General features: G+C 33.9%; 1 protein-coding gene across 1 annotated transcript in view; it reads left to right on the top strand.

The window, feature by feature from the left end:
• RTTN (rotatin) overlaps positions 1–12,276 on the top strand; it is an 84,740-nt gene that overhangs the window by 24,197 nt on the left and 48,267 nt on the right. The window contains 9 exon segments of the mRNA XM_009995636.1: positions 782–908; positions 3,017–3,142; positions 5,465–5,581; positions 7,360–7,499; positions 7,740–7,911; positions 8,980–9,079; positions 9,734–9,822; positions 11,135–11,252; positions 11,517–11,634. Coding sequence (XP_009993938.1) covers positions 782–908; positions 3,017–3,142; positions 5,465–5,581; positions 7,360–7,499; positions 7,740–7,911; positions 8,980–9,079; positions 9,734–9,822; positions 11,135–11,252; positions 11,517–11,634 — 1,107 coding nt within the window.

The following is a 12,276-nucleotide window of genomic DNA, read 5'->3' as shown; positions in this document are numbered from 1 at the left end:
TTGGTTAACTTTTAAATTTTACTTTCAGAAATCCTAGAGGTCTTACTTTATTGTAGATGCTGTAATTAGAGTAAGGCTTCTCATTTATTAAACAGCATGTTTTTATTACTACTTAGATTTTTCATGTCTCTAGTTAGAGAATCTAAGTTACCCTGTGGTGCCTGGAAATGTTCTGTATTGAACACTTAATTAGAAATAAAAAAATGTTAATTTTATACTTAGAATTTGACTTTAGGGATTTTTTTCAAAGCAAACTACATTTAAGAGCTCTCTATATGTTTTTAAATTATGGAATGTCAAAACACTTTTCAGTCTCCTAATGCTTTTAGCATTTATAATTAGTTCAAAAACTGAAGTGAATTTCCTGTTGCCTGAAAGAGTAATAGAACAATTCCAATTGCATATAATACTAAAGCATGTGTATTTTTTCATAATCAAATACCATAATCCAGGGAGCCTATTGAAGCTCATTAGAAGTTCATTTTTTCAGACTATCATAATTTTTTTCCAGGCTTCTAACTGTGATTAATTTTTTAAAACTATGGTATTTGATTATCTACATGTATTAAAAAAATAAATAGATGTACAAACAAAGATTTATAATATGGTTTTGGCAAACAGATTGTCATCTCTGAGCTTTTGTCTGTCAACTCATTTTTAAGGACTTATATCTGTTCAGGAAGTATTTGTCAGACATTATCCTGAGACTTAAAAGGAAAATTTTTCTAGACATCTTTGGTACTGTAAAATAAATAATGAATTAGTTATTTTTCATTTTTAGTTGGAAGTCTGCCGAGGCTAACTCATTGCTCCAGGCTGAGGGTCAGAAGGTGCTTCTCCATCTATTATCTCATCCTATGCTGAATATAAAAACTGAAGCCTATCATTGCTGCTTGGAAGTGGTTAAGGTTAGAACTAATGCTTATTCAGTGCTATTTGTGTTGTGCTAAATAATGCATATTACACAATTTCCTCATTTAAAAGCATTTTTAATGCAAATTCTCTTTATGGTGTTACATTCTGTTCAGTCTGTATGGGGTTGTGCTTTCAGTTTACTGGCATACGTTTGGTGTTAAATTTACTGGGTTAGGTTCTACTTGAGGCACTGCACTTCAGAATGAGAGCATCTGTAAAGGGAAAACAAGGACTGACAATGTTATTCTTTAAAAAGGTTTCTTACTAATGCTGGAATATTTTTAATGTTTTTTGTTTGTTTGTTTTCTGCAGTTATACAGAAATATTTATATTTAATTTTGCTTTTGAAAAATAATTCAGTTGTTCAGTTTTGCTTCTTTCCTGAAATGAGTTTTATAGAATCACAGGCTCGTTTGAGCTGAGACCTTTAAAGACCCATCTAGTCCAGCTCCCTCTTTAACTAGATCAGGTTGCTCAGAGCCCCATCAAACGTCACCATGAAAGTTTCTAGGGATGGGGCATCTACACCCCCCCTGGAAACCTGCTCCAGCGTTTCACCAATCTCACTGTAAAACATGCCTGCCTTATATCTACTCTAAATCTACCCTCTTTTAGTTTAAAACCATTTAAAACCTGTTGTTACAGGCCTTGCTAAAATGTTTCTCCCCATCTTGCTTACAGGCCCCCTTTAGGTATTGAAGAGCTTCCACAGGGTCCTTCTGGAGCCTTCTCTTTTTCAGACTGACCAAGCTCAACTCTTTCAGCCTTTCCTTATAGGAGAGGTGTTCTATCCCTCTGATCGTTTTTGTGGCCCTCCTCTGGACCTGCTCCAACAGGTCCATGTCTTTCTTGTACTGAGGACTCCAGAACTGGACACAGTACCATGTGGGGGGTCTCACAAGAGTGGAATAAAGAGGGAGAATCACCTCCCTTGACCTGCTGGCCACGCTTCTTTAGATGCAGCCCAGGATGTGGTCGGCTTTCTGGACTAAAGGCACATATTACCAGCTCATGTTCAGCTTTTTATCCAACAGTACCCCCATGTCCTTCTCCATGGGGCTACTCTCAGTCTATCATCTAGCTTATATTAATACTGGGGATTGCTTTGATCCAGGTGCAGGACCTTGTACTTGTTGAAGTTCATAAGGTTCACATGGGCCCTCTCCTTGAGGACAGATTCTATTCCCTTCATAGCAATTTTTCACTTTGTGAGGATGTTTACCAAAGGAAAATCAAAACAGTAAAATGTTAATAAAATACTGACACTTTCAAAAGAAAATGCTGTATGTAGATTGTGCTTGAATTGCTTACACCTTATATATTGTTTTTCTTGTATATAAAAAGCTTGGGTTATGTTTAAGAACTTCTAAGTTCTTTTATCTACTCATAGTTTTAAGACATTAATTTTGTTGCTCTTGTTTTGGGGGTTTGTTTAGGTTTTGTTTTTAGTTTATATGGATATTTGGTCACTGCCTTAGCTTTTTATAAAGATATCCTACAGGATAAAGGGTATGAACTTCCCAGATATGTCTGTACTCTATTAAGAAAGAAAATCTCGTATTCATCAGGTAATATTAAGTATTCAGTAAAACTGGCTCAGAAAATAAAAATCACTTCTCTATTTTGAAATAATACTTTGCCATAATTCGTATTTTCTAAAGTGGGCATTAGCTAAACCTACTGTGCTTATAGCACAACTCAAGAATGTACAAAGATGCTTGAGCTAGTCTTTCACAAAAAAACCTTTATCTCTGCTGAATGAAGCTTGCATCTTTTTGTGAGATTTTTACCTGCCTTTTGCTTTTTTAAATGTAATACTAAACAACATATAAAGTTTGTCTATTTATTTTCACTATTATGTAAAATAAATAAAAATTATTTTGTTTTTCTTAGTCCTGTGTAGCAACAAGAATTTTCAGTAAGCTATCTATAAATACTGTTTATTTTAGGGCTGCAAAGTTTATCTTTCAGAACTACACTCTTCCAAACTTCTGGGAGAAAGTCTTTCACTGGTTGACAACTTCAGACAGTCTATAAAACAAGATGTAGTAGTGGAGAATATCTTGAATTTTAAAACTCACCAACTATATTTTTACTGAAGGACTGTTTAGGTATTCATAATGTTGTGAAGCCTGTTTCTTCAATCTGCCAAGGAATACATTTCCTTCTTCATCCAAAAGTTTTATATGAAATCTGTACGTTTGGCCTTCCGGAAGCTAAGAATGAGGTACTGTGTTTAGTAGCTATATTTATAAGTTGATGTCTATGCAAAGTAAATGTTGATATTTTCCATGGTGGTCTGAGGCATACCTGAAGTATTAACTACATACTGTTTCTTGTATATAGAAAAGCTACACAAGGAGTGAAGTTGTAGTAAATGTGAAGATTGTTTTTATGAAGAATTCAGAAACATAGTGATGTTCTATGCATAGGATGCTATTAAATATAATAAATACCAATGAAAAATTAAGTAAGCTTTTCCTGTAATATATTCAGCCTTAATGTACATATGATGAAATAGAACATATCATGCTTTACATTTATGGAAGCCTTTGTAAAGGTGGGTTCACAGAATCACAGTACCTTCATGGTTGGAAAGGAACTCTGAGATCACGGAGTTCAATCATAAACACAACCTGGGCCACCAGAGCATGCCCTGAAGTGCCTCATCTACATATTGCTTGAGTACCTCCAAGGATGACCCAGCAGCCCCCTCCCTGGGCAGCCTGTTCCAGTGCCTAACCACTTTCCGTAAAGAAATTCTTCCTAATATCCAGTCCAAACCTTCCTTCTCTTCTCCAAACTAAACATTCTTAGTTCACTCAGCTGCTCCTCGTATGACTTGTTCGCTAGACCCTTTACCAGCTTGGTAGCTCTGCTCTGGACACACTCTAGCACCTCCATGTCCTTCCAGTACTGAGGGACCTGGAACTGAACATAGTATTCAACATGTGGCCTCACTGGTGCTGAGTATGATCACCTCTACTCTTGTGGACCTGCTATTCCTGATGCAGGCCAGGATGCTGTTGGCCTTCTTGGCCACCTGGGCACACTGCTCATGTTCATCCGGCTGTCAACCAGCACCCCCAGATCCTTTTCTTCCAAGCAGCTTTCTGGTTTTTTCTACTTTTCAGGGATGATCTCTGAAAAGTGTGCAAAAAGGCATTTTTGAATCTGCAGTGTCTTTGCTATAAAAGTGTATTTCATCACTACAAACACATTTGTGTTTAAATTTAATTACCTGAGCGTTATATAAGTATTTTATGGTATTATAGAATAGAATATTTATCATATATCCACTATTTCCTAGCTTACATATACAGCTAAGCAGCAAATTCTAAGAGTAAGAAAAATTAGATTATTTGTAACAACGTTCTGTCTGATCTATGAGGGCACTGTGGCAGAAGGGAAAGAACATTGGTAACAAATTTTTATTTATTTATTTTAACTAATTCCCTGAAATGAGATTTATTTTTTTTTAACACAGTACTGTGCACAATTCTATTTAGAAGTGATTTTTCTTAGCTGTTAGCATTTATAATGGAAAGGTAAAATGTCTTTGGAATTCATATTTTGTATGTAATTTATTGCTTCTAAAAAAAAAAATTTAAAAAAAATTAAAAAATGTAAAGCTTTTTTTTTTTTTTTAAATACTCCTTTGGATACTTTATTGAAAGTACTGCCAATTTTCTTTTTTAGTGTTTGGTCAAGATTAGCAAATAGACTCCAATTGACACTGAATTTTAAAATATTGTTGAGATAGAGAATGAATTTTTAGAAAATTATCTTGTTTTGTTCTCTACCTTATAATAAATTATTATTCTTCTAACAAAATATATAATGAATAACAATGTCCAAGTTTTTGTTTGTTTGTTTTGAATTTTTACTTCTTGTATGTGTATCTGCTACTTATGTTTTCATAAAGCATCAGGTTAGTCTCTCAGGCATGTGACAATGAGCAGAAATTGAGAAAAACCTTTGTTCCAAGATTGGGTTAAAGATTTTTGTATACTGTATACAGGGTAAATTAATGCAGTACAATTATACTTTGTTTCCTTTTGGATTTAAAGCTTCAGATGAATTAATGTGCAATTTAAAATATTCGGTAACCTTCTTAGTTTGATTGTTTCCTCAATAAAGTGAAATGGCAATTTAATAGGCTTTAAGTCTCTCTTCTTCCTCTATCTTCAGAAGCATATAATAAAGACTGGGAATGAAATGTCAAAAAAATGCAGGGTCAGGAAAGAGGAGCAAATAGGTGTGTAAGTTTAAGTAATTATTTATTTCAGAGAAGACAAACCAGAGTCTGAAGGGGAAAATGATTGGATGTTATTTAGGCATAACTATTTGTGGGTTTTTTTCTAAGAGGCTTTATTAACAACTTAATGTCTGATGAGTGACAATTTTAAAGTACAATTCTGCAGTGCCAGTGTTTTGTCTGTAGATGGACTTTGAGATGTTTTTATTTAACATTTTCAGTTACTGGAGTGACAAACTGTTATGGACACATCAGTGGTTGCATTCAATTGTTTTCTTTGTTGTTGAGCAGGTGAACTCTACAGCCAAGGCCATTCTGATACATCTATTGCAGGGACGATTAGTAATGGCAGTATTGACTTGGAACAAGTTTATTGAGGCACTCTGTCCTATCATTCCTGTTTTACAGGTATTTCTAAATGCTTTAATCTGAATTTGATGAAATCACACAAACAGCAACCCTGTCATGTTGAGCAACAAACAACATTCACCTAGCTGTCAGGTGGAAGATAGATTAATGGTAATATAGCTACAGACGTATTTTGTTCGCTGTCAAATGGAGAAATGATTTTCAGGGGTCCTAATGCTAATCAAAGTTACTACTTTGATTTTATAGACAAATTTTGGAGTGATATTATTAGAATGTGAAACTTTGAAGTGCTATAGGAAAAATTGTCAAGTATTGACTAGGACTTAAATGTTTTGAAGATATGAGTGGATAATTCAAGTATAGATTAAAACATGGCATGCTTTTAAAAATAGTTAATAATTATTATAATGTCCCCCATATATTAAATTTAAAAATTATAACTCCTCTGTAATGGTTATATTGTTTTCTGCTCAAGTGTGCACTCAGGAAATAGCAATAGGTCTAAGCTGGGTTTTTTTGTATATTTTGATGTTTGTTTTTTGATTTGGTGTTTCCAATACTACTAGAAGAATCAATAGTTAGTATCATCCTTAGATCTTTGTCTACATATCTGTTACAATATTTAAACAATGTTTACTCTTGGCTAGATCTAGTGGGAGCTTTTGCCTTTCTCAGTCTGACTTTCAGCCTAAATGCTTCATCCAAATTTATTATTGGTTTTGGTTTTTTTTTGTGTGTGTGTGTTTTTTTTTGTTTGTGTTTTTTTTTTTTTTAGTACTAGAATTTCCCTTCTGTGATCTGCTTATAGTATTCCTGGTTGGATATTTTGCTGCACCTATCTGATACCTGCTTTTCCTGATGTCTTGGGTTTTTTGCCTTCTGTCTTTTATTTAACTAGAAGTATACATCTAAGTATACTTTTTGTCTTTTCTTCTCCCCAAAATATAACTTTTGGTAACTATACCGACTTACTGGTATCACTGCTATATATTAATTCATTGACTGCATCTTGGATTTCCCATAAGCTGAATAAAATGCCTATATAACTTAAGTCCTTACAAAAACCAAAACAAAAATGGGAGAAATTGTGAGATGGGCCAGAGAGAAAAATCATATGCAGAGGAAAAACACCAAGAACTTGAAGGTGGTGGGACGAAGGTTACTTCAGAGGTTTCTTGTCCGGTAATGTCAGCTGTTCTGTGTTAGCCACATACATATCTTCCTTTGATATTAAAGATTAGGTAGGTGAGGGTTTAATATAAGCTGCAGGCTAAACATGTGAGCAAGAATTTACCCCACTCATTTTTGTGGTGGCTGCATTGAATAGATACTTAAGCAGAGCATACCAGAGGCTAGATGTATATAAAATGCCCTGTATTTTAATGTTCTATTTAAATATTTGCAGTAACTGATTGGGATTTGTCTTGGTTGTGTGTGAACGTGCTTTGACTAAATATCTGAAAAAAATACAGGATTTAATGTTACGAAGTAATTTTCTTGTAGGGACTGAATTTGAAATGGAAACTGATCTTATAGAGCAGCATCATGCTAACAGATAAGGGTAAAGCTTCAGGTCAAAGTACCTCTTCATCATGTAAAAATCAATCATTTATTAATTTTGAAAAATTGTTTAGCAGAGGAATATTAATCTGCAGAAATGTAATGCTTTCTCCAAGCTGACTAGTTTTTGGGGCTTTTGGGGGTGTTGCTCCTTACCTTCCTTTAACCCCTAAAAATGGAATTAACTGTTGTAATTTGCTGAATTAGTTAGCAGATGCTTTTAAATTTTGGAAATTTCTGTTTGTTTTTCGTTTTAGGGTTATGCGGATACAAAAGATACACTAGGTAACTGTATTCTCACTTTGAGTGAAACAGCATCTGACAAAGGAGATGGTATTCTCCCTAGAACTACTAGACTACGAGCTGCTCTACGCCTTCTCTTCTCAAAAAAGCAGTTGTAAGTAATGCCATGTAGCATTTCAGTATGTCATGTAACTTTGACAAAAATGTCTAACCTAAAAAAACAATTTATTATTATGCACTGGACTGATTTGAAAGGTAGATTAAGCAATATTCAGCTGAGTAAATACTTCCCCTGACTGTATTAATTTAATAAACTAATCATTTTTTAACTGTACAGCTAAAGTTTTCCAATATGAGGAATTTATATATTTATTTAAATTGTTTCCTCCTGTAGGGTTCGTTCTATGGCACTTAAACATTTAACATTTCATCTTTTGAATGAAGAAGGGGCAAATCTGAAACGCCCACATATACATGCTAGTGTGCTTTCCAGTATTTCAAACTTATTTATTATTGAAAGAGCTATTGAGCTGAAATTGGATGATAAAACAGAGTCAATAATTAAGGTGAGTAAACTGTCTAAATATTGTATCATTGATCAGCACTTCAACCTGCTCATTCTTTGAAATTATGACTTTCTGAAGCCTGCAATGTTTCTTACAAATCGGTTTGCTTCATAAAAAAAAATCTGTTGATATATTAATTCAGTGTAAACTTAAGCAGTAGATTTTGTGCTACCATATGGAACAATAAGAAAATAATTCCTTCTGGTTTTTTTTTCTGTCAGGAAAGAAGTTAACAGCAAGACTTAACTTCAGTATCAAGAGCACAGGCCTGCTCTGTTTACAGCAATATAATTGTGCAGGGGTGTAGAGTCTTATTTTTCTCTCATAGAGCTTTTTTTTTGCCTACAATATAAATTTTTACTGAAAAAGGCACAAATTATTTTTAATATGAAAGAGTCTAAAACATCATTATTTTATGTCATTGTTTTCTTAATATTGCTGGTTTTGCAAAGTGAAAAACAAATCACAAGTATTCGACCTATGGGGAAATTTAAACCTTTTTGGCTTGGCCTTTTTTTATCAAGTCCCCTCCTTTCTTCTTTACTCTCGGTGCTTTCAAATCGACAGCAAGATGTTAAATGCTACAATGCCTCCCCTCTGAAAAAAGTATTTTGGAAGTCGTTGTACACTTTATACTCTTCCCCGACTTCCTTCGAAAAGTTAAGACTTGAAATTTACATGGATATGTTGGATTATTTAAATTTCTCTAGGCCTATTACCAATAAAAAGTCAGTCCCTTTCACAGACTTAGAAATACATCCTAGCATTCCTGTGTAATGTTGAGCTTTCTGTAGTCCTGCATAAATGAAGCATTATTTGTTAGAAAGCTACTTCTATTGCACATTAGAAACTATTGTCTTGTTGTATTCTGAAGGTATTATTAGAGATTTGTTTTAAAAAGATTATAACCTAACCCTTTCTTATTACATGCATGTGTAATCTAATCAAATACATTGTAGTGAGGTATGTAGAGCTTTATTATTTTCTACTTTCTCATAGGAAATGTGGCTGGTTACCTTATTTCATAATAGTATATTGGATTTAGATCTAACACAGCTTTACTTCTAGGCAGAAACTGTTGAGAAGCTGTATGACATCTTGACTTCTGATGCTGTTGACCTAGTTTTGCAGAAGTCTGCAGCCGAACAGCTAGCTATCATTTTAGAAGGTAAAATTTTTCAGAAATGTATTAATGTGCAGATCATTGCATTAACTTGCAGTTTCGCACCTCGAGTACTATGTTCAGTTCTGGGCCTCTCGCTACCAGAAAGACACCAAAGTGTTGGAGCATGTCCAAAGAAGGAGAACGAAGCTGGTAGAGTCTAGAGGAAAAGTCTTATGAAAAATGGCTGAGAGAACTGGGGTTGTGTAGCCTGGAGGAAAGAAGTCTTAGGGGAGAACATATAGCTCTTTACAACTACCTGAAATGAGGGTGTCGTAAGGTGGGGGTCACTGTCTTCTCCCAAGGAAGAAGAAATAGGACAAGAGGAAATAGCCTCAGATTGCAACCAGGGGAGGTTTAGATTGGATATTGGGAGAAATTTCATCAGCAAAAGGGTTGGTTCCAGGCACTGGAACAGGCTGCCCTTGGTAGTGGTTGAGTCACCATCCCTGGAGATATTAATAAGAAATGTAGGTGTGGTGCTTAGGGACATAGTATAGTGGAGGACTTGGCAGTTAATGAATTGTCTTGATGATCTTGAGGGTATTTTCCAACCAAAATGATTCTATGTTTCTAAGAGTTTGTGATCTTGCAGAAAGAAGTTAAATAATAAATTGGTGCAGAACCAGTGATTCTTACAATCCGTTGTTTTTTCTGCAGATACCAAAATGCATGGCATTGTGAAAAAGTTAGGTGTGATAGAAAGGATTTTGACTTACCTTAATGAATGTGTACACGTGGATGGCAAGGTAAAACTATTGTTCCAAGTTCTTCTGCAAGTATCACACACCATGACAGTAACAAAAGTTGCCTTTATCTGCTTGTATAACACTAATATTCATGCATTGTTTCTGCACAGAACACAAACGTTTAGCAGTTGTAATCGCAATATGTATTTTGTTTGTTATGTTTCTGATAATGCTAAGATTATCTTGATGAAAGAAGATTGCTTTGGCTACCTATGAGAATAATTAGAGAACTGTTTGGTGTGGTTCAGAAGTATGTCAGAACTTTTCTGGAGCTTTTTCTGTAGGGACCAAAAAAAAATTGTAATGACCTTAAAAAAAAAAAAAAGTGTTATATTGTACATCATAGTCTATGACTTTAAGCCCTGAAGCAAATTATAATTAAACATTAGGAGATGTTATGGTAAATTGGAGTCTACATGTTGGATTGAGCTTCAGGTATAAGTAATTTTCTGACCAATGGAAAATCATCACATGAGTGAAAGGCTGAGGAGATACGACTACAATTAGAGTTGAGTGTATATTTGTAGATGACCAAGCTTTCTGTTTTTATAATATGTCTAATGCTTGAGTTTTTCTGAAATACATTATTTGAAAAAATTTTATGCAAGCTTATTCAGGCTATAAGTTGCTCAGCAACACTTTACTGGATAAATATTTCTTCATTTGCTAGCATAGTGTTGTTATAGTAGTCCAATAGTCCAAACCTTGACCTATTTTATGAAACCAAGAGGATTTTTATGTAGTAGTGACTTTTGTACCCAAAATATACAAGAGAAAGGAACTCCTTGATACTTAGTGGAATTCCTCTTACTTGTCAAATTAATGAAAATGACATTTTTCTTCAGTAATGGTAATTTAGACCAGTTTATGACAGATTGAACACAAGTACTTTTGTAAACCACTGAAACCCAGCTGTAGAAATACTGTGTTCTTCAGATTTTTAATGTGTTTCATCACAAAGTAAGCTTAAATGGTTGTAAACATTTGCGATTTTTTTTTTAAAACCTCCAGCTCACATATATGCTCCTTAAAAATATGTATTTTGGAACAAAACCTTTTAATTGTGTTGTGATACCAGAGACCAATAAAGTGAACCTCAATGGCTAATAAAATAAAACCAGAAGGGAATAAATATTTTCTAATGAATATTCAATGTACATCTGGGTGACATGTGCCTGTCTAAGAAAGTTCTAGATTTCTCTACTATAAATGGTGGAATGCTTTCCTTCATAGCATGACAGTTTGTATTAAGAATCTCGTAATAGATTATGCAAGTTGTTATCTCTATTTAATTTTTTGTTTGTTCCTGCAGCTTATGGAATCCATAGTGTTACCATGTCTGACGCTCTTACGCAAACTTGTATATGCTGATCCCATTGTTCGTCTGTCTCTAGCACAGCAATCATCTTTACTGCTTTTGCTATTCAGAGGTAAAGATTCTACTTTGACTTTGGTAGAAGTGTGGAGAGGAAATGCATGAAATATAGTTAGTTATTTAACCAAAAGCCTTCTTGAGGGCCTTGCATCACCTCAGAGTCTAATATTTAAAAGATAAGTCATTGTGTGCTAATGTTACCCATGTTGTGGCAAAATGATGTGGAGATCAGTTGTTTTTTTTTTAGTGGTGCCCTTCTATGCATTATTAAATGTCAGTGTTTTCCTAACACATTTTAAAATATCTTCATTTTTTTCAGTTGCCCTGATATTTCAAGACAACGGTGATGTTTTAACTGAAGCTACAGTATTGCTTTGTCTCTTGTTGTTTGATGAAGTGGCAAGAACAGAAATGTGGTATGAAAAAGCTGTTATTTAGTGGCATATTCTATAGTCTAAATTTAAGGTTTTAATAAAAATAAGTTCATATAAATCTCCAAACAAATTATGTTTGCCAACTTTTGTATATGCAAAATTGCATGTTCATAGGCCAAACAAATTGTTTCAGTATTTGGGATGTGTGCTGTGTAGGTCTACATGACATATTTTTGCAGTATAAATTCTTTGTACCTCAGTGTTAATTTAAAATTTACTTTAATATTCAAAAAACCCTGATTGGTTTGTAATCCATCTTTTCCATAAATGGAAACTACAGGAAAAAATATTGCTATCTTTAGGTGTGATTTTTAACTTAATTAGAATTCTTCTGTTTACTTTGGCTTTTAAGCATAGTAGTTGTCCTTAAAACAACAGACCTTAACTTTGTTATTTGAAATTTGTATATACATTAGAAAAAATAAAGCTTTTGGAATTCACACACTTGAAATATACTGAAAAGAATTATATTGCTCTTTTTTTTGTTAGAAGAAGGAAAGAAGTATGTATTTTGGTATGTTATCTTTAATTTCATTAATATGGGCAGTACATCTGTGACAAATATTCCGTATATGTGTGATTTTAATATTGCATAATCATAAATAAACATTTATTAATAAGACTTACTCAGCAGTGGGTTACGAG

Source organism: Chaetura pelagica, unplaced genomic scaffold, assembly GCF_000747805.2.
Source record: "Chaetura pelagica isolate M959 unplaced genomic scaffold, ChaPel_1.0 scaffold63, whole genome shotgun sequence".
Classification (NCBI taxonomy): Eukaryota; Metazoa; Chordata; class Aves; order Apodiformes; family Apodidae; genus Chaetura; species Chaetura pelagica.
Note: the sequence above shows the minus strand (reverse complement) of the source record. Positions and strands in the feature narration are given on the sequence as shown.